This window comes from Formica exsecta, unplaced genomic scaffold, assembly GCF_003651465.1.
Source record: "Formica exsecta isolate Colony F162 unplaced genomic scaffold, ASM365146v1 scaffold485, whole genome shotgun sequence".
NCBI classification, from domain to species: Eukaryota; Metazoa; Arthropoda; class Insecta; order Hymenoptera; family Formicidae; genus Formica; species Formica exsecta.
In genome coordinates this window covers 20,749-44,076 of record NW_021852085.1, presented here as the reverse complement: position 1 = coordinate 44,076, position 23,328 = coordinate 20,749, and the positions used below count along the sequence as shown (strand labels likewise).

The following is a 23,328-nucleotide window of genomic DNA, read 5'->3' as shown; positions in this document are numbered from 1 at the left end:
GTAGATCCGGTATTCCGAAAGAAATTTTGTCCGATAACGGGGGACAGTTTATTACGGCGAGATGGCAGGAATTTGCAACAGATATGGGTTTTTCTATTAGAAAGACGTCGCCGTACAACCCTCAATCCAACCCGGTGGAGAGGGTGATGAGAGAGCTGGGACGCATCATACGCGTCTACGCACACGACCGTCAAACCGGATGGGACCGAATCGTGAAGCGAGCTGAAAAAACCATTAACTCGACATCACATTGAAGTACCGGATACAGCCCGAACGAGCTTCATCCGGAACAAGACGAACAACTGTTCGTAGATCCGAGACTGGAACCACTCGTCGAGGAAGGACGGGACGAAGAAGAAGTGTTAGCCGAAAAAATAAAAACCGCAACGAAAATGTTGCAGAGGAGAGCCCTGCAACGTAAAGTTCAAACCGATAAGCACGGAGAAGCGAAAAGGTACCAACCAGGCGCAAAAGTGTGGATTAAACTTCATCGACGAAGTGACGCGAATCGCAGACTTACGCGAAAGATCCACCTCGTGTACGATGGACCGTACAGAATACGCAACGAGGTACGAAGCAACGCTTACGTGATAGAAGATTTGGAAGGAAACGCTTTGGGAACATTCAATTCCAGGCAGTTGAAACCGCACAGAGAGACAACTCTAAACAAGCAAATCGAGGTAAACACGATAAAAACCTCCAAAGAATTGAAAAAAATCGAAGTCGGAGAGATCCAAGAATTTATAACCGACATGCAAAAGGAGTCGGAAAACGGAAAAGAACGAGAAAGAGAAATGATACTTACCAGTGAGAATCCAACGCAGAGGGGTCCTGATGATCCAAAGCCAAGCGAAGACGGAAGCGGAAGAGACCTAAAAAAAAGAAAGAAGTCATTAATTAACGAAAAAGGAAGGAGACACATTTCGAGATTGATTAATCTGATTTCTGGGGAGAGACCCATACTATCCTTCGCAGGAATAGCCGAGGGTCAAGAAGTAAAGATTCACTTCTATTACAGAGGCGAGTTTAATGTAATTTCCAGTACGTTGGTTGAAAGCATTGATACCAACGTACGTAAATTAGACCGCCTTACGGAATCAAAAAATATTCCAGTTTACCTAAAAAGAGAGAAAAAGGTAAATGTTAAAGCTGTTAAAGTTGATATAGTCATTTTCCAAATAACAGCCAACGTGGAGACAATGATCTTGGACGTGGATGAACCCTGCATACTATTGGGTAAATTCACGTGCCGAGAGATAGGCGGAAAAATCAAGGAAAGAGAGAAGAAGATGGAATATCCATTAACCAGATGGAGCGAGCATCTATCCTTGGAATCCATGAAGCGAAAGCTACAAGAAGAAGAAGCTAAAGCACCCTAAAAAAGAGGCGATGCGAAGAGAGTGTTAGTGCGGAAAAAACGTGCGAACCCGAAGTTCAAATAATTGAACAATATCAGAATGAATCTGTAAAAGATTCGAGAGTGCGCGAAAAAACAGTCGTAAAAGACAGTAATAATGCGAACAGAAGTGCGAAAAATATTGCGAAATGCGTAGGAATAAATGCAAAAGAAAAATTGTACAAAAACAAAACTGATAATATAATTAATTATAAAACAGAAAGCGCTAATTTAGTAAGAAAAGACGATAGACAAAATGCGCGAATAAATTTAATATTAAAGAAAACAGCAGACGCGAAAAGTGCAAAAGGTGCCGCGAGTGTAAGTGCAATATGCGACAAAATAAAATCTTTTAATCCGAAAGAATGCAGTACGCCATTAAAACCGAATGAAAACGACATTCGAGAAACAGACATTGATAGAGACAATAAGTGTGAAATTAAACAAAAAAACGTGCGAGCGGATTTAGAAGATAAGAAAGACTTTATGCGACGTTTAGATTTAAGAACTGTAAATAAAGGAAAAAATTTAGAATTTAAGAACACTCATGCGGAAGAGAACGTTAATTCGTCAAGCGAAACAGTAACGATGAACCCCCGAGAAAAGGGCGTAGTAAAAAAACTAGTAAATAAGAAATGTAAAAATATAGAAGAACATTTAGAATCTAAGGAAACAGATACGAGAGAACAGAATGATTCTTCAATGGACACGATAATAATAGATTCTTTTAATAATGAAAAAATCAACGAAAAATTTGATAATTTAGAGTCAAATTCAAATATATTAGACAATTTATTTAAAAATTTAAGAGGTTGGATAAATAAAATCAACGATTCAGCCAAAGTAGATTTAAATGAAAGTTTTGGAAATTCATTATATAATTTAAATAGGTCATATGAAAATTTTAACAAATTAGCCATTGAGGAGTTATCCGAGAAATGGAAGGACAATAACGGAAAACAAACTTTAGAAAGCAAATTAATTAAAGAAATAGACTCTAAAAAACCGTATGCTAGCGAGCGAAATAGTTTATCAAACGATAAAGAAGAAAAGAACGAAAAAGAAATTTTAAATAATAATCTAAATTATAATAGTGTGATAACGAAGTAAAAAATAAAGAAAATCCCGGAAAACTTCGAAATAACAATAAGAATAGTACAATAAATAATACGAACTTCACACTATCTAAGTTAACCGAAAATCTTAATAATAATTTAGAATTTAGCAAATTAAGCAATTCATATAACAAAGATGAATTTTGTAATAATAATAAGCTTAAGAATAACGAATTTAAGAAATTAAGTAAATAATGGCACATCTTCTAGAAAATCTGGTAGATTTTCTGTTAAAAAATCGACGTAACTTCTTCCAGTTAAAACATCTGAAAGAATAACTGGACCAAGTATTTCAGTACCCATTATTCCAGCCCACACATTAATCTTCCAACGGTTTTGAAAATTTCGAAGTCGTGTGACATGGGGATTTTCCTCGCTCCAAAAGTGCATATTATGCACATTAAAAATTTCTTCCTGTGTGAATAGCGATTCATCGCTGAATATCACACGAGAGGAATATCTAGGATCTCGACCGATATTTCGCAGAAAATTTTCGCAAAACGTTCGTCTTGCGGGGTAATCTGCTGGTCGTAAATGTTGCACGCGTGTATAATAAAACGCTTGCAACTTTTCTTCTTTTAATATTCTTTGTACGGTTGTACATGATAAGTCATTTTCTCGAGCAACTACCCGAATGCTCGTTTCGGGATTATCCTCGAAAGCACGTACGACGGCGCTAGGCAACGTAACAATGTGGTCGCGCAGTCTCCGCGGTCCGTCGCTAAATAATAATAACCGTGCAGCAGTTAACAATACGTAGCATGAAGATTCGCTGTGAGTGAGCAGGTGAGTGAACAGGTGAGTGAGTAAGTGAGTGAATGAGTGACTGAATGAACAAGTGTATGAGTGTTGTGTAAAAGAGAGAAAGAGAGCGAGAAAAAGGTGTATGCGTATGTGCGTGCGTGTGTATAAACGTCTCTCCCTGCTTCCTTTTCTCATTCTCTCTCTCTCTTTCTTTCTCTCTTTCTTTTACGCACATACACTCTGCCATACACACATCGCGTTAGCAATCAGCTGGTTGCAGTGTCCGACGGCCGGCGATCCGCAACAACTTTTGTTAAAGTGACGTTATTTTAAGAAACACGTATTCTTGACATAATTCTGAGATATTTTCTTCTTTACCAAAATTTTATTTAAAGCATAATTTTATGTTGTAAGATAAAATAGTTAGCGACTCATGCGGTGGTAAACAGACGGTCAGCTGCGCCGGGCGCTCGCGGCGCGCCGCGCCGCGCCGCGCCGTGCCGCTCCTGCCTGCCTTCTGTACTCGACGCGTGATTTGCTAACTATTTTTGCTTATAACTCAAAAATTACGCTTCAATTCAAATTTTGGTAAAGGAAAAATCGTCTTAGAATTGTATCAGGAATACGTCATTTCACGGACGGAAGGTTGTTCCGGAACACCCTGTATAGAAAATAAGCAAAATCAGATAGAAATTGGCAGAAAACAAAGAAAATCACTAAATCTAGGGTCGACTAATCAGAAGGAAGGCCCACAGGACCAACGTGAACGCGGCGTAAGCGAGCGCGGAAGAGTGGAAAGCAAGCCTAAGGCCGAAATCCAAGATGGCCGCCACAGTCACGATGTACAGTTGGCGCGAACACACGGTAAACTGTGACGATCCTGCTAAACAACAAGAATGTGAAATGGAATCCGAACAAGAGAAGAAACAAATGAGAGAAGAGGAGGACAAATTAGTCATTGAATTGACAACATCGGCAATAGCGCAGGCCGTAAAGATCGAGAGAGAGGAGAGGATGGCCATGCTCAAGAGACTAAATGACAAGAAAATACTAACCTCACAAGTATCACGAGAGTAAATGGACAAGCTAATGAAAGAAGAAAAGCAAAGGACAAGAGATATCAATCAGGCGGTATTTGTGGCACTCCAGAATAACGAAAAAAACAAGACATATTACAATGAGTCCGTCCTGTGCAGTGAAAATGGTACAGCCGAATACGAAATAATGTCGATGATTACCGTGCGCAGGTTGACAGAAGGGATCGCTACGAATAAGCCCATCAACTTAAACGTTACCATGGACGGAAATCAAATGATGACACATGTAATGTTCGTAGAAAAAGGCGATATCGTGATCCCAGGAGACATAGACAGAATTTCTGTAGTATCAGCGCCAGCCAAACCTAAAATAATAAGTGACGGGCAACTGAAACCGCCGAACAAGAAAGAAAAAGAAAATCTTCCCAAAAAAGTGGTAACAACACAAACAACCACAGACGTACCTGTAGAGAAGGAGCTTCGCCGAGTCTTGAGCCCTCGCCAAATCCCCTTGGAGGGGGAATTGAAGCCGGAGGATAAACCCTCTACTTCGACGGGAACCCAGGAGGCCAGTTCGCCGATTTTAACAGTCTCCAAAGGAAAGACCGTAAGGCTGCGTCCGGAATTCCGCAAGTCCGACTCAGACGATGATTGGGAGCCTGTAAGAAAGAAGAGGGTCATTAGTAGATCGGTGCGTAAATACATGACACGTACTGCAAAGTCAAGGTCATCGAAGGAGGTGATTGACATAAATGACGAATAGACTGTTTTTTTTGTTTTATATATATAGTTTAGTTTTGCGCGAACCGTTATTTTATATTTATTTTATAAAGCGCGATTTTAATTTAAATAACTAAACTGTGATAAAAGATGCAAATGTGTAGTACCCGAGGTACTACACCAAAAGTGCAGTTCACCTATACTTTAATAATATAAGCTATAGTTTTAAGAGAACATGTATATATAGTTTTAAGACACCCTGTATATAGCACTAGACGATAATTTAAGGAAAAAGCGATCCGAGCGAATTTCGAGTATTTACACCCGTTATGCAGCACTTTGTATAGCTGCATATATTATAGCATAAGACGCGCGCGCGCACAGGGGGCGTGCTCAAGAAGAGAGGGAATCCCGAAAGCGGGGGAAAACCAAAGAGTGGGAAAGGTATAAGAGGCCGTGCAGAGAGAGATTCGAGGCCTTTTTTCCCGGGAGCTAGAAAGATAGTGAAAACGTCTTGCGGGTTTTTTAATTGTAGAACGTTAAAGGTGATAGTCGCGAAACAAAAATCTCGTGCGTGTTAGAGATTCGCGATAGAAATTATAATAAAAGGCAGTATTATTTTTATTTTAGAAAAAAGCGTGATAAATCTCCGAGGTGTGGGGATCCGCGAGAAAGCGTGCATTTTATACGAAAAGTTTAACTAACTTATATATTTTCTTTCAAATATATTTTATACTTTTATATATATATTAAAAAGTAGAGTGAAAGTGATTTACTTACCTCAAACCTGGAAAATCCTTACCTGTGACCGTGTGTCGATCCAGCTACATCAAGCGGGTAGTCCAGTAATCCATGGGCGTTGATCCGGTGAATCCAGCGGCGACCTGAAACAGAAAAAGAGAAGGGATTAACAGCGAAACAGAAAATTTGTCCAACTGCATAGTGTTGCACAAATAGCGTCGTTCCGCCGTAATCTTAAGGCGTCAATTCAGTTTTCATCCAGTGGGTAGTCCAGACATCCATGGGCGTTGATCCGCTGAATCCAGCGGCGACCTGTAATAGAAAGAAATAAGGGGATTAAGGAAAATTCCCGAGCAGCCAAGCAGACACGCAGTGGCGAGAGTAGCAGCGCAGTCCTGACGCTGAGCATCCTGTCCGACGGCAGACCTGACGGGCGTCGTCCGAGGACATCCCTTGTTTGTTAGATGGTTAAACAAACTGGCGACCGTTTAAATAAGGTAGGAAAACCTGCATTTTGTGTAGATTTCTCCATCTCGTGTGTTTAGTCCGGTCACAACCTAACTTAACCTGAGGGGAAAATGCATTATGCACCTTACCCCGGGACCGGTCCCGGGACGTGTGCGGGACTCTCACCCGCTAAAAACTCCCCCTTCGTCGCAATCTTCACTGGACCATAAGTCAGGATACCAGAGACCCATTTTGCATCTAACGCCCGATATCCTAACCGCTCCTGACATAACAACCCCCGTAATCAGATCAACAAAGTTCCCAGTTCTCCCTTACTTAGTTACCCCTTTCCCCCCTCCCCCCTCCCCAGGCACCCGCCCAACCCAACCACCCTCCATTCTTTGATTATGCATCCCCTTCTTTTATATGTATATATATGTATGTATATGTATGTGTATTGCCCATATGTATGTATGTATGAAATTTGACGTGAGTAATTCAATACAGCGTATATATAAATGTTCATTTGAATGTGTATGCGTGTACGTGTGTGTATATGTTTATTTACATGTAATTATCCCTTATCCCCAGAAGTGCATTTAACGAACTCAAACCCACCCTAGGGTACCAAAATTCCCTGTCATTGTGTGCCCTGTATTACGGTAGAATAGGTGATAAAATAATAAAACGCGTCCTAATTTCTTCCCCCCCAAACCCTCCCTATATAAATTTATCTAGGAGATCTCGACTAACATTGCTTTACACCGCAATGCCCGGACTCCGGAAAATAATAAGAGAACTAGGGAAATAGTTTAATCACCTCGAAACGGTGATCCTTCCAAGCAACCGCGCATCCCGGCAAGCCTTCTATCGTCTTTATTCCAGGAATAAGATTGGCTCTGCCTCAGATGCGATCACGTTCATTTAACGATCGACAACGCGCGTAATTGAAAATTTCCTAGAGAAAACCCCTAGAAAAATAGTGACTATTACTAGATGCGACTCGGCTATGATTAGTAATCACCAATCGGAGCCTTCATCCTCCGATGGGGGACCAGTGAGAACCTCTCTCTCTTGACGTCTCTCCTCGTCCTCTCTAGCTCTCATGACCTTTTCCACAAACGCAGCAAAAGCCTTCCAGTTGTTTTCCGAACTGGTAAAGGCCTCGATTACGTCCCCTAGGGAAAAGTCTTTTGCCAGTCCTAGTGCCCTTTTCATCCGGATCCTTTCGGGGTCCCAAACAGGACAGTCTCTAAGTGTGTGGTATACATCATCCACTTCTTCGCCGCACAGATCGCAGCTCGCGTTGTTCCTTTTACCGATGCGATATAGGTATTTACCGAAGCATCCGTGTCCCGTCAGCACCTGAGAAAGATGAAACGTCATCCCACCGTGACTTCGCAACAGCCAATCTTCCATCCTGGGAACCACGGCCATCTTCGTGAATTCCCCCGGTGTGTTGGGACGTTCCAAAAGTTCCCGCCATTCGTTCAGCATTCTGTCGTGTTCCTTGATCGTACCCATAATGTCTCGAGTCAACGTGCCATCTTCCTGATGCTGCTTCGTGCGATCGTACACCCTTTTGCGCATTGTAGCCATAAACCGCACCGGAGGCAGCCGGGTCAACAAAAGTGCAGCGCTGTACGAGACCGTGCGATAGGCTGAAATTACGCGTTGAGCCACCGTGCGTTCGATGGCATTCAGTACTCCGGCCATCCTACTGAGTGCAAGCGCGTCCCCCTAGACCGGAGCTCCGTATAATATAACGGACATGATCACACTAGCGTAGAGCCTTCGTCTTCTCTCGTCAGGCCCCCTTAAGTTTGGCATTAGCCGATTTAACGCGCGGATACTTTGCTAGCTTTTTGATCAACGTACCTAATATGATCCCCAAACTTCCATCTATCGTCAACCATAATACCCAAGTATTTAATACTGGGTCGAAAAGGTATTAGGATATCGCCAATTGCTGTCGTAGCCGGAAGTTCCTGGTCACTCCTCGGATGGAACAAAATCGCCTCCGTTTTATTAGCAGCCACTCTAAGACCAAGACCCTCGATATGATTGACCACACGCGTTGCAAATACCCCTGCTCTAAGTCGAGTGTGCTCGATATCCCTACCAGTAGCAACGATAAGAGTGTCGTCCGCGTAACAGAGGATTTCGACCTGCTCCTCACCCTCCGCAAGTTCCAGGACGCTATCGAAGGCAATGTTCCACAGTATCGGCCGTAGGACCGATCCCTGCGGAACACCTGCCTCCACAACCTTCCTATGCTGCTTGCCATTCGGCCCTACGTATTGGATGACTCTGTCTGAGAGATAAGAGTCGATTATTCTCCTTAGATACGACGGAAAGCCTTTCCGTCTCAATTCAACATGGATCATCCACTAGAGAATACTATTAAAAGCATTTTTTATATCTATTGCTACCACGATAGCAAAACCACCTAGTCTTACAACATTATTGGTGATCATTTTTAGATGGAGGAGTGCATCGCACGTGGATCGACCCTTGCGAAAGCCAAATTGGTTCACCGAGAGGTCGGACTCGGGGTGTTCCGTCTGCCAAGAAGAAATCCTCTCCACCAGAATTCGTTCGAAGGCCTTGGCAATCTCATTTATGAGACATATAGGTCTCACTTTTGGAAGCGCCAAGGTATCCATCTCCTGACTATCGCCTTTCGGTATCAGGACAAGATTGGCGCATTTCCACGGAGTTGGAAATTCGCCTTTCTTTAAGCATAGTTCAAAGGTGAACCTAATCCATTCCAGAATTTCATCCGCCACGCCCTTCTCCATTCCGAGACGAAATCCATCCGGGCCCGGAGCCTTCGTGGACGAAGATGGTCTCTTCCTAATAACCCTATGGGCTTCGCCCAGAGAAACCGACCAATCATCCGACCAACAGAAATCCGACCAACCCCTCCTGGTTTCGACACCAGTGTTCCTAGGGAATAACGAGTCCAGCAGTTTCTCCAGTATGTGTGGTTCTAAAAGCTCGGTGATACTAGGTGATGCAGCTTTCAGTTTTCTAAAGACTATTTTATATGGTAGACCCCATGGATCTCGATTAATTGAGTCAAAGAGCTCCTGCCAAGCTAACGATTTAAGCCGGTTGATTTCAACTCGCAACTCTTACCGCTTAGTCTTATAACCTAATCCTAATTCTACAACTAGTTCATGCGCTCGCTTCCTCTTCTTTGCTCTTTGCCAAAGACGTCTGGCACGAATGCAGCTCCCACGAAGTTCGGCTACAGAATCCTGCCACCAGTACGTCTGTCGCCGAGGTCCACCAGGTCCAACTCTTGAGGCCGCAACGTCACAGGCCTCTTCCATAGTCTGGTCCAACCAAACGGTCATCCTACTCACATCATTTCGATCTTCCGGTTTAGGTCCTTCTCCTCTCCAGATCATTACAGCCAGAAAAAGATCATTGTCCATTTTCTTACTACTCCATTTGCGTGGCAGAGATTTGTTTAATGGCATTTCCGGTCTGTCTGTATGGATATCATATTCAATATACAGGTGGTCGGACAAAGATTCCACATCCTCCCTGACTCGCCACTTTCTAACCAGTCGAAGCAGATCTGGGGATGTCCAGGTGAGGTCAATTATGGATTTCCCTTGGGGACGTACGCAAGTTGGGGCATTGCCTGTATTCAAGATCCGCAAGTCCCTTTCCGCGGCCCATCTGGTCAGAAGAAGGCCTCTACCGTCTGTGGAACCCGCATTCCAAAGGCTAGCCTTGGCGTTAAAATCCCCGCCTATAATAATTTTATTCGTTCGGTGGGATAGTACCACCGTAAGCTCGTCGAGGATACTATTGAACTCTCGGAGACTTAGCCTGGGAGACACATATATGGAGATAATAATGTACGGTCCACAGTAAACCGCCACGAACCGAGAGCCCTTTTTTGCTAGTCCGCTTCTCATTCTGGTATAACTAGGGTCCACGAAAACAGCCGCGTGTCCATCCTTGCTCGCAAACCAGTTGTCCGATTCCGGGATGTACAAATCAATTAGTAAAAAAAAATAATTGTTTTTAAGAAAAAGTATGTAATTATTTATAATGTATTTTTTAAACAATTATTTGTTTTTTTCTTGACACCTTTAATTTCTTAAATGGAATGACTTGACCTTAACGATGCGATCCAAGGTCAAACCAATGACACCATCTTATGTTCCCCTCAAAACCATACAATTTTTGTTCAAAACGTTTCTCTCTAAAATGCTTAGTTTTTGAAAGAAAAAGAGTGTACGTGTGGTCTAGGAAACCCTGTATATAAAAAGGTACCGTAACAGCTATATAAAATTGAAATTTTTCTTTGAACATCTATATAAAATTAAATTTTTTTTTGAACATCTATATAAAATTTGAAATTTTTTTTTTGAACATCGTAAAGCAATTGCATGAGAGAGGATATATACACATCTGATATATTCTATAAAATATATTCAACACCTGAAAAATATAACAAAGGTAAGATTGTAAATGCGCATGTGATCTTCTTATTAACTTGTTCGTCTTTTTCTTGTTAACCACTAACATCGTTCCGGAAGCAGAAATAAGAAAGAACAAGAAAATATATATTTTACTAACATCTTTTATATGTTTGAACATCATTTTGTGACCGTCTTTCCTTTGGGCATTATCGATTAACGTTCGATATGCCTATTCAGTGATCTCCGTTAGTTACTGAAAAACCGTTAACTCGTTCTCAAGTTAAAAAAATGAGTACCGAAGAGATTGTTTCGGAAGATGGAGAGAATGGGTCTCAGGATACTCGCGACATGATTAATGAAATTCGCGAAAGAGTTCATACGATCGAGCAACAGGCGCGGAGAAGTTTAGAAGATACCGCGAATTCGTCGGGAATAAATCGCGATGATTTGTTGCTAAACATGATGTCTGATATATCGAATCGACTCGAAAAGGTGGAAAAGCGGTGTAATCAAAATTTATTCGTTCCGGAATTAATCTGTCCGACGGAACGGGCACCCGATTTCAGCCGTCCGACGGGACGTGAGCGCGAGTCGAGCGATCCGACGGGACGCGAGCGCGAGTTCAGCCGTCCGACGGATCGTGAACGCGAATCGGAATACCGTAGAATACCGGTTTTCGAAGCCGCGAGAGACGAATATCGTTTCGGAAATCTAAAACTTCCGAGTGGAGGTTGGCTCAAAGATCCATTTGAGGAAATAACTTATTTCGGACGTACCGACAAACAAAATCAGATTAGATTTTTGCGGAAGTTTGAACGTATCGCGCTTTATGAGAACATTAGCGAGGCGGATCAGCTTCATTATTTCGGAAAATGTTTGCGCGGATCAGCAGCCAGCTGGTTCAACGTTCGTGAGCCGGTGAATATTAGGGAAGCTAAAAAAGCTTTTAGAGAATATTTTTGGAGCGACGAACATCAAGCGCGTTTCCGAGAAACTCTCTATACTGGCAAATACAGCAGAATCGAAACTAAGTTATCGATGGCGGAATATGCTTTGGATACAAGCGAAAAGCTTGGAACCTCCGTTATCCGATTCGGAAATAATTAGATGCGTTAAACGGCATTTCGGTTCTCAAATTTCCCCTGAGATAAGACCATCCACCGTAGGAAATATGGAAGATTTCGTAAAATTACTCGACGAAATAGAATCGGAATCGAATCGTGAGAAACAGAAGAAAACGCGTAAAACGACTTTAATAACAATTCCCAAGGATAATGCCGAAAACAGAGCCTTTAGAATTAGACTCGGCGAAAACAACGCTGACGTCAGAGCTCGACAAACGTATATAGATAGATTCTTAAATAATAGAGATTTCGCGCAAACATCCAGGAGTGCGGACGTATTCTCGAGACTTCGAGCACTCGAGAATAATATCCGTTCTAATAACGGAAAGAATATTTCATCGAATAATAATAGTAATTTTAGATCGTACGATAATAAGGAACGCGTACCGAGTACCGTTAAAATTACGGAAGTAAGGAACAACGATAATAACGTTGCAAATTCGGGAAGATTTAACGCTAATGCGAGAAATGATTTAAGAACGAATCGTAAAGTCGCGTTAATCGATAAAGACGAAGAATATGTCGACGCGTTTGAAGAGGAGAGAGATAGCGCGTACGATGATAATAATATTAACGTCGAGCAGAACATCGACAAGGAGCGCGAAATGTTATTTTCCGAAGGTGACATACATATGGACAAAGAAGTCAACATATTGAGATTGAGAGATCTTATCAAAGATGTTGACGAGGTAACGCGCGAAAATCAGTCGAATACGAGAATATTACAGAGACCGTACGCGATAGTAAAATTCGCGAATATTAATGTAAAATGTCTAATCGATACTAGTGCGCAAATATCCGCGATAACCCAGCGATTATACGATAAATTAGTAGAGAACAAAATCACGATGAGTATTATCCCGATACGTAAATTCACGTTGGTAGGAGCCTTTTCCGAAAAAGGAGAAGTTATCGCTAATAAAGTGCAGGTTGATTTTAAGATCCAAGAACAAACTTGTACTTACGGTTTATATATTGTAAAGAATCTCGCTTATGATATGGTTCTCGGATTAGACTTTTTGTCCGAGCGTAATATTACTCTGCGATGTACCGAGAATAAGTTTTCCATCGAATTCGGAGAAAAACCGCGAGACACACCGTGTATTAAATCAGTAAACGCGATGTCTATAGAAACCGCGCAGACAAAACTCGAAAAATTGATAAACGAACACAAACAGCTGTTTCGAGATGAAATTGGTCGAGTCAATAATTATATACACGAGATAAAAGTAACATCGAATGCTCCGTTTAAAAAGAAAACATCCGATCCCGGACTTTCATCGTATTAAGCTATAGAATCATCTGATTGAGTTAGAAAAATTAGATATAATAGAGCAAACATCGACTCAATATGTCAATCCGTTGGTCGTTGTCGTAAAAAAGACAGGCGAGATAAGACTCTGCTTAGATGCGCGCAAAATCAACAAGCGTATGGAAAACGATCACGATCAACCACCTACGATCGATGAAATTTTTCGACGCGTAGGATCCCGGAAATATTTTTCAACGCTCGATATAACGAAAGCTTTTTGGCAAATTCCTTTGCGTAAACAGGATAGACAATACACGGGGTTTTTATTTAATAATCAAACTTATGTATTTAAACGATTACCGTTCGGTTTAAAAACTGCCGGTTCTTCATTTACGCGTGCAATTAACAAAGCAATGGGGGATGAATGCCATGATTTTGTCATCGTATATCTAGATGATATTTTAATAGCTTCCGATACGCTTGAAGAGCATTTGAAACATTTGAATTTCGTTTTCGATCGATTAAAACGGGCTGGTTTCCGTGTTAATAAAACAAAATGCGAATTAATGAAAAAAGAGATCAAATTCCTAGGTCATACCTTTGACGAGATCAAGGTCAATATGAACGCCGAAACGAAACTCGCGATACAAAATTTCGCGAAACCGCGTAATAAGAAGGCGGTACAATCCTTTTTAGGATTAGTTAATTGGGACAGACGTTTCGTAAAAAACCTTGCAGGTATGACGAGACCGTTGGAGAATTTATTGCAAAAAAATGAGAAATTCGTTTGGCGCGACGAGCATCAGCGTGCTTTTAACAAAATTAAAAGGGCATTTCGCGAAGCGGCTAGTTTATTTATAATTAGACCAAATTATAAATTCGGTATTTATGTAGACGCATCTAAACGCGGTTTAGGAGCGAGACTTTATCAATATCACGAGTCTGAACCGGATGTTAAATATACCGTTGCGTATGCTAGTCGTAGTTTACGCGGAGCCGAAATAAATTACACTATAACGGAATTGGAGTGTCTTTCTCTTGTTTGGTCGTTGAGAAAATGGCACGTTACGTCGTTAGGAAGGCATGTCAGAGTGCATACAGATCATAAAGCGCTAAAATTTTTGACATCCTGTGCCGAGGATAGTTCGCGTATAGCGCGATGGTTAGCGTTTTTGCGCGAATTCGATCTCGACATACAACACATTCCAGGCAGGGAAAACACGATAGCCGATACGTTGTCACGAGACAATGTTAAAAATAAATTCGTTAATAAACAAGCGTTAACGAGATCAATTGCCGCTATAAATTGCCCGGACGACAGGGTAGAGACCAGTCAGTGGGTCGATTATATCGCGAGAGAGCAACAAAACGATGTAGAACTCGTACAAAAGTGTCAGGATAATCCCGAGACATTTATTATTCGCGACGAATTAGTTAGGGTAAAATTTCCTAACAAAGGTGAACGTATACCCGTTCCCGACGCAGCGAGGTGGAATCTCCTGAGACGCATTCATCTTTATTTGCTACATTTTGGTACCGATAAAGTAATAGAGTTTGCCAAGAGATTCTTTGTTATCGGAAATCTCGAGAGAGTCGCGAGAGATATCGTCGCGTCCTGTCACGAATGCTTGGCCACTAAATATACGAGGCCGACGCGTGGTTTGCATTATTACGATTTACCTAATCGACCGTACGGGGCGATATCGTTGGATATTTTTGGTCCGTTACCGCAAACAGCGCGGAATAATAAATATATATTGGTCGTTATGGATCAATTCTCGAAATTGACAAAATTATTTCCTTGAGAAATCAAAGTCTCGAGGTAATCATGGAGGCCTTAAGAACGCGTTACTTCAACCGTATACCGATACCCGCGGAAATATTAACCGATAACGCGGGTCAGTTTATAACGAATCGTTGGAGCGAGTACGCGGAGGAGATAGGTTTCTCGAGCCGAAAAACTTCGCCTTATAATCCGCAATCGAATCCGGTTGAGAGAGTCATGCGTGAACTTGGAAGAATTATTCGCGTTTATTCGCATGATCGACAAACATCATGGGACCGAATAATCGAAAGAGTCGAGATTACTATTAATTCGACAGTTCACAGAAGTACAGGATTTTGTCCGTTCGAGTTACATCCAGATCTCAACGAGGACGAGCTTATCATTGACCCAAGGTTAACTCCGCGCGAAGTCAATGTCGACGCGGAGGAGAATGCCGATCACGTGATCCAGCGGAGGATCCAGAGGGCGGCGCGGACATTGCAGGTTCGAGCAGGTCAGCGCAAGACGCAGTTTGATCGACACGGCGAAGCGGATAGGTATAAGCAAGGCGAAAAAGTGTGGGTAAAACTGCATCGCAGAAGCGACGTCAGTCGAAGGTTAACGAGAAAGATTCATCTCGTGTACGAGGGACCGTACGTGATTTTGCGCGAAATACGGCGAAACGCGTATCTTGTCGGCGACGAACACGAAAACGCGATCGGGACGTATAATTCGCGACAGTTGAGACCACATCGTGAATCGCAGTATAATCCGCACGGTTCACGGAAGTGCCGAGAAAAGTATTGCGCGAGATTGAATATCCGTCGTGTAACGCGGAAAACACGCGTTCGCGTGAAATTGAAATAGTGAACGTGGAGACTGGCAATAGTAGTCCGGAAATTCTACACGAATACGCGGTAAAAACGACATTGCAAAATCTCGCGATAGACGAATCGGTGTGCGAAGCAAAAATGCGGGCGTCTAGTATCCTATCGGAAAGTGATTTCGAAGAACGAGCATTGTTGAAACCGGGAGGACCCAAGGCTGTACCAATTACAGAGAAAGGGTTACGTCACATTAAAAGAATATTTAACGTAATTGGCGAAGATACACCATTATTCTCGATTGATGGAAAACTCGAGAATTGCCCGGTGAGATTGATTTTTGACAAGAGAGGTGACTTCGACGTCATTACATCAGCAGCAGTTCAGAGGCTGGAGGATAGTAATGTTAAGGTGGAATATATCGACGATCCGGAAAACATTCCAGCTTACCGTGAGCAACAGAAGAATGTAAAGATCCAAGCGATTAATTGTCGCGTAGGTGTACGCGATAAATATGTCAATATTCAACCAATGATATTGCATGGTAAGGAACCTTCCAGAACGTCTTAATGAGTCGTCATGCCATAGAAGAACTCTATAAGCAAATGATGAAACACAGCGGATTTCGATACGCCAAAAGAACTTTTATGGCGAAAGGTGAAGAGAAATTGCATCGTTGGATAAGAGAAGATGCAAAATCTTTGGCGAGTACGTGTATACCATCTACATCTGGAATGGCTAGCGTAGCGAGAGAATCTCCACCTAAAAAAGTAAATCCAACGTTTAGTGAGGAAGATACCGATGTCATCGTCAACAGCGAGGATGAGATGCCAAGGAAGGTAAGAAGAATCCCTTCGAAAAGGATGAAAAAGACGAGATTCTTGGGAGAACATCTCACTACCGAGGAAGTTAATGGCTTGTGGTCATCCGACGAAGAGATAAGTTACGATCCTCCTGCGGTGCCTATTGAGAAACCAATAAAGTCTGTTTCGTTGTTGGTACATCCCTCCACGCAGTCCGAGGATGAGGAGAGACAGCGAGTAATCTACGACGATCAGAAGAAACCTGTAAAAGGAAAAGAAAATGAGACGAGTGGGAAATCACAGAAGAAACACTTACCTGAAGATACCATCATCGAAGCGGGAAAAGCAGACATCATATTCCTAGACGATGCTGAAAATGAAAAATTAAAAGGAGATATTAGTAATCTGATAAAACATTGTGATAATGCAGATTTGACCCTTCCGGCTGACAAGGGGGTCAAAGTTGCATCGGTAAAAATCGTGAGTACAGCGAAAGTGGCGCCACCGACGGAAATGACGGTGTCGGTGAAATCGCGCGAAACGAACAGTGGGCCCAGTCTTTCTCAGACACCCGTGCTGAGTAAAACGTTTGTCGTAGAGTTATCCGATTCTGATATCGGGCGCGATAAGTCGAGTATTCTCGCGTCGAGTGATCTAGCGAAAGACAAGGGATTTCGATCCGTTATTACGAGTGAGCGTGATAAAAACAGAGACACGCGTAAGTGGAAATTAATTCGCAGAGCGTTGCGTGAAATTACCGCGCATAGAGAGGAGATCGGTGTAAGTGCGTTGTGCGAAATGAGCAATAGAAATATGTCGGATAATTTAAGTCTGTCCGATTTAAGCCTCTCCAATGAACAATTGTGTCAGGAGGAGGATGAATTGATAGCGGAGATCAATTCGCGAATCGAGTCGATGAGACAGAGAACGATCGAGCGAATAAGAACATTACGCGAGATTAGGGAAAAACTTAAAGACATTCCAATAATTCCCGCGCGATCGACCGATAACGAGGAAAAGGCGCAAACGGAGAAAGTTATGAACTCCATATATAACATGTATAAAACGTCTAATGTTGGTACCATTTGCAAAGACAAGGACGATATTCTTGACGAAGCGAGGAATCCACTATATACGGTGAATTCCGTAATTTCGGTGACGAATTTGCAACCATCGGACAAACCATTTTGCCCGGTGCTTGTACAATTCTTGCTTCAGGGTGATGCGGTTCATCGATTCGTCGAAGTAAGAGAGCCTGACAGGATTGTACCTGTTGCATCTGGTGCGGTCCCGGAAGGTAGCGTGCCATCAACGTCCTGCGAAGTTCACCCAAATACATCGACACCGATGCAGGAGACGCGTCCTCATGTAATTGGATGCGTAGCGGGTTCGTTTATTGACGAGACGACTCTCGCCGATGCTATCGAGTCGCTGAAAACTAAGCCCAGCGATTCGCAACCGACCACAAATTGGAACATCCTGTCCAATTTGCGCACAATTTCACTATGGAACAGTTGCTCGGTGTCTGCACAACTCCTTTGCAGACACAAATTACGGATGTCTCGATTAGCGCAGCGAGCGATAGCTCGCACGAGGACATCAGATCGCCAAAGAAGCCCAGAAAGAGAGGCCGTCCGGTGGAGTCTGGCGGCCCATCCGACACTCAGCACCAGGGACCAAAATCGAAGGAGCCTCGCCGCTACTCGAAGTCCCGGCAAGCCTCCTTGTCCCGGGGTATGCAACGGGATGTTGCAGATGCCTCCGGTGTGGACGATCCAGCCGACATGCAGCCAAGCGGAGACCAAAAGGCGTCCAAGGCTATCTCCAGAGCAGACGATTCTTCCTGCGTGCAGCTCAGTGGAGAGCAGAAGGAATCCAGGGGTGCGTCGTAGCGGCTGATATTTTGATCCTGACTAAGCACTCTCCTGACTTTACCCAGTGCTAATTACATGAAACTTTGCGTGAGAGCCCTATTTTGCGTGCTCGTGCATGACTGATTTTGTTTAGTTGTAAGCATTGATTGTCGAATATGTTAACAACACAGATTTCAAGCAATTATGCCAAACGCTGACTGACTACGACATAAGATATTACCTCTATGAATTATAAAAGCGTAGCAGAATGTGTATGTTAGTTCTAAGAAAGCGTGACTGATTTTTATAACAACAGCGTTGATTGCGGTGTGACACTTGCGAGAGGAATGTGTGTGTGGACATGCTGTGAGTAGCGTGAAAGTCGTGATATTTATAATACTTATCGTAGATGACCTGATATATGTATGTTTTATATTTATTCTCTCGAATATTGTGATACTTATCGTGGATATTTATATATTTATGTATTTCGTTAATTATATTGAGATTTTATACTTACCATTAGATTTTATATATATTTAAAGATATTTTATACTTACCGTGAAACCTATTGAGAGAGAGAATTAGAAAAGACTATTGTAATACATGCATATATATATTTAGACTTACCTTTTGGGTCGACGAATGTGAATCGTGCAGGATTTTTATTATATATTAAGAGCTGCGTGTCCAAAATAAAACACGATATATATTTTGTCACGTGAATTGTTTTGTTCCTTTTAATTGACCAAGCACGCATGCATCGTTGATAGATATATTCGCTTATGAATGAGAGCTTGATATTGTTGCGGGTCGCATGGTAGCGTTGCTGTTTTCTGGCATGTGGCTAGCAAGAGTGTTGGGAGCGTATGCGAATGGATGCTTTATGCGGCTTAAATTATTTTAATTGCATTATATAATGGCGTTTTATTAATTTTTTCATGTATCACGTATGTATCTTATATTACTGCGTGATAATATATAGAGAATCATTCCTGGGAGTTACTTCGGATTCTCGTGGACGTGGCCATCGGGATTTCTACAGGTAACATCCCCTGAGACACACCTGAAAGGAAGGATGATGACTACGACTCAATCATCATCCTGAAACATCGAGGGACTTAGAATAAAGCGTTCGGCGGTAAAAAGTTGCGAACGGGTAATTAACGTAAAAAATACTTGTAAAACTTGTACATTTCGATAAATGTTGTTGCGGTATACAATGCGGGGATAAATAATGTCGCGATAAATATTGTTCCGGTAATTGTTGCTGCGATAAATGTTGTCATGGTTATGTAAAATGGTTAGTACGTCTTCCGCCATTTTGTACGACAGGTATAAGAGCGAGACACGCCAGTGGGCGTGATATTACGTGTGAGGGGGTAAATTGTACGCCCCAGCGGTATGTGTAATGGCGTATGTACGCAGAACATTCTGGAAGATTCTGGAATGTTCTAGAACGTTCTCGAAGGTTCGACACACCTGGTGGGGAATGGAAATTTCCGCAAGACGACTACGCGTGAGTGTGTCTAACTTTCGGGGGTAATCGAGTGAGGTGGGAGTTTTGCGAACCCCACGTCCGTGCGTAGGGGCCGTAACTCCTGGTCAGTCGGAGCCGTATCGTCTAAAAGAACGGTGGACAAAATCTCCTGAGTCCGCTGCACCCGCGCAATTATAACTTAGTCGTTCTTAGTAGTTCGTACGTCGCAGCTATCCGTACGCGGTGCTAAAAAGTTGTGATTATCATCCGCGACAAGTTAGCGTGTTAAACATTGTAAAGCAAGCGCTTGCATCATATATATTAAACGGCGTCAAGTCGCAGCGAGGGAAAACGTAAAGCGTGCGTAGTAATTCCCGCCGCTAACTTGTAATATTATATTAATATACGCGTTGTAATTCCCGCGTCCAGATCTATTGTAAAACCTTCATATTGAAGAGAATATATTTTATACGCCAAAATTATCGTCTCCCGTTACTACTCGCGACGATCCCGACAAGTGCCTTCCTCTCTTCCGTCGTTCGCCCTCGCGCACCAGAGAGTTGCTCGTGGTGAAGGAGCGTCTTAACAAGGAAGGGAGACGGACCGTGGGATGAGGAGCAGCCGTAGTGGTAGCCAAATCGTCGAGGAAATCGTGGAGCGAGGCGGCGTCACATATTGATTGCAATCCTGCCATTGCGAGCGGACAACCACAAATCCTGGGGGCTCGGACCGAGAAGCTACCACATCCTGGTTGCAATCCTGCCATTGCGAGCGGACAGCCACAAGTCCTGGGAGCTCGGACTGAGAAGCTACCACATCCTGGTTGTAATCCTGCCATTGCAAGCGGACAGCCACAAGTGCTGGGGGCTCGGACCGAGAAGCTACCACATCCTGTTTGCAACCCTGCCATTGCGAGCGGACAGCCATAAGTCCTGGGGGCTCGGACAGAGAAGCTGCCTCATCCTGGTTGCAATCCTGCCATTGCGAGCGGACAGCCAAGTAACCTTGCCGCTTATTGGTGAAAGCGTGCTGGCAACCGTGAATCTAAAACAGGTGAAAGAACCTTTATTCGAAGCGTACTCGCTTATTTCTTACGTCTAGGACGTTTTATACGCTTGGCCGGTGTTTGTCCGGTCACAACCTAACCTGACCTGAGGCGAATATTGAATGTATATACTTACTTATAAGATACTTACGATGTTAAATACTTACCTATAAGATACTTACCGTGTAATTACGTAACCGCAGGCGACCGGAAAACCATAGGGACGGCAACAACAGAAACCTGTAAAAGAAAAAAAAGATTGTTAAATTAGAGACTTGCGGAACACCCGGTATGTAGGAAACATACCGCGCGAAGCGGCGCGACGAGCGACGAGAACGAAGGCGCGCAACCGAAGTGCGCATGTGCGAGAGTGGGGAATGAAGCGATGTGCGAGATCCGGAAGCGAGGCTCGAGGTCAGTCGGCGCGCAGCGAGATTAGAGTTAACACGTGTAGTCCGTCGTACAATTTAAGACCCGCGAACGGCGCGTGATCTGTTAAATTAGATAACGAAGTTTATTGTAACCTAGAAGGAGCATTAAATCCGAAAAGTCATTCGATTCAAAGTTTAATTTACTTTTACAGTTCGGCCCGAAAGGGGAACAGATTTTGTGATAGATATTCACCAAGTTTATAATTAATAAATTCGTTTATTTCAATTTACAATCAGTGGTCTTTATTTCGATTTCGGGATCCCGGGGTGTATTCTTTAACAGGATCTCCAGGCTTAGTAGCGCTCGGCATACCAAATTGGGAAAGATCTTCTTCGGCGAGGTGATTGTTCCGGCAGAGGTGGTCATAACCAGGGAGTCTCGAAATTCTCGGCCACCCAGATCGTGTAGCGCCCGTTTGAAGTCATTTCCTTGTTGTTTGGAGAGTAAAACAGCTGGCGACCGTTTGATGAACATAGAGTTCTTATTCTACATAAGTATCAGTAAGTAATTAAGTCGGCGTGTCCGGTCACAGCTATACAGGCTGAGTTTTTTAACTTGAAACTGTAAATATATGTAATAAAAAAATGGGAGTTCCATTTAAGAAAACGTCGATCACATTGACTTCACCTTGAAAAGTCACACAAGGTCAAATCCATAGTTTTATCATGTGGCCCCCTCCGAACCCTACAACTTTTGTTTGAAACATTTTTTTCGATAAAGCTTACTTTCCGAGATATTTTACAGTTTCAAGTTAAAAAACTCACCCTGTATAGTCGCGATATATCGTTCTCGAGGGGAAGAATTTGCATTTTCGGATCATTCATTATCCACGGGATCATATCGACCGTGATACAGTCTTTATTCCAAGCGCGTAAGCCACGCTAGAGAACAAACCACTAATAGAATCTTTTCGTGGCGACCGTGACAGGACTTCGCGATTCTTTTTCGGTAAAATATCGGGGAGACGCGGAGCGAATCGAATTTCGATTTTGTGACGATTAATTAGCAAAAGTACGCATTAAAGTGATTTACGCAGCAAGCGATCACGCAGAAAAGATTGTAGACGCGCAATAGCGAAGGCAAACGCGCGCAAACATATAAAAAGCGGAGAAAGAAATCCGTAGTAAATAAAATTCCGATAGCATGAGCGCGAGGATTCGGGAGAATAATAAAGCACGTTATAATACGTTGTGAGAAGCTGTTAAGTTAAAAATCGCGGGAAAATTACCGCAGAAAATTTATAAGATCGGTTTTGGATAATAAATCGACAAAGAGCAGCAGAGTACGGAAAATTTAAAACAAGAGGGCCGAACAGAGATCTCGCGATTAAAAATTTGATTATTCAAAACGCGGGGCGGATCGGTAGAGGAATCGTAAAATTTTCCATTAACTCGTAAAAGCGGGGAAGAGACCGCGAAAGTCGCACAAAAGTCGTGATTGGCGCGTAACAAAGAGCGAAAGTGACGCAAAAATCGGAGAATTTTTTTTTCCGTTATAAGATGAGTAAAAATCAAAAAGCGCGAGAGAAAAGTAAAGAATTTACAATAAAATACTCGAAAAAGCGCGAAGTTTCTAGAAAAATCGAATCCTGAACAAGATCGAACGTGTCGGATACACGATACAGAAAGATAAAAATCAGAAAGCCGGGGTACGCGGTGATTGACGGGTGGAGAGATAAGAAAGCTCGGAGCGGGCGTTGAAACTTGATACCACCTTGCGAAAGCAGTGGCGGCGCGATTTATACGCGACGCCGAAGAATAAGAAAGAGTTTCGGGAATATTCCTTGAGAATATTGAGAATATTATTTTAAAACTTTGAAATAATTTCATGGCATGATTTTGTATGTGAATACAATATATATATGACTATATGCTCGAACATTGATAACTGTGATTGATATATGCATTTATATACTACGATTAACGAATTGAAATTTTGTTGAAAAGAGTATTTGATAATTACATGTATATTTGGTATTGCGCATTGATTAGATATTATTAATTGAATACCAAGTGATTGAGATAACATTAACAATTAATTGCAACGTATATAATTTAAAAGAACGCAAAAGATTACAAAAGAACAGAGAAATATTATTAGAAATC

General features: G+C 42.5%; 1 protein-coding gene across 1 annotated transcript; it reads right to left on the bottom strand.

The window, feature by feature from the left end:
* Positions 1-8,590: 8,590 nt before the first annotated feature.
* LOC115241425 lies at positions 8,591-10,135 on the bottom strand. The gene is made up of 2 exons (XM_029817186.1): positions 9,342-10,135; positions 8,591-9,209 (listed from the first exon to the last, which is right to left on the bottom strand). Exons 1-2 carry the CDS (start codon positions 10,133-10,135, stop codon positions 8,591-8,593), a joined length of 1,413 nt encoding a protein of 470 aa, XP_029673046.1.
* Positions 10,136-23,328: the final 13,193 nt, after the last annotated feature.

What these genes read in the sequence shown, in the direction of transcription:
- LOC115241425 (XM_029817186.1), bottom strand. Translation starts at nt 10,135, where the DNA reads ATGAGAAGCGGACTAGCAAAAAAGGGCTCTCGGTTCGTGGCGGTTTAC. An exon ending in TTAGGTTATAAGACTAAGCG is followed by an intron (nt 9,210 to 9,341) that starts GTAAGAGTTGCG and finishes TGCATCACCTAG; the next exon opens with TATCACCGAGCTTTTAGAAC.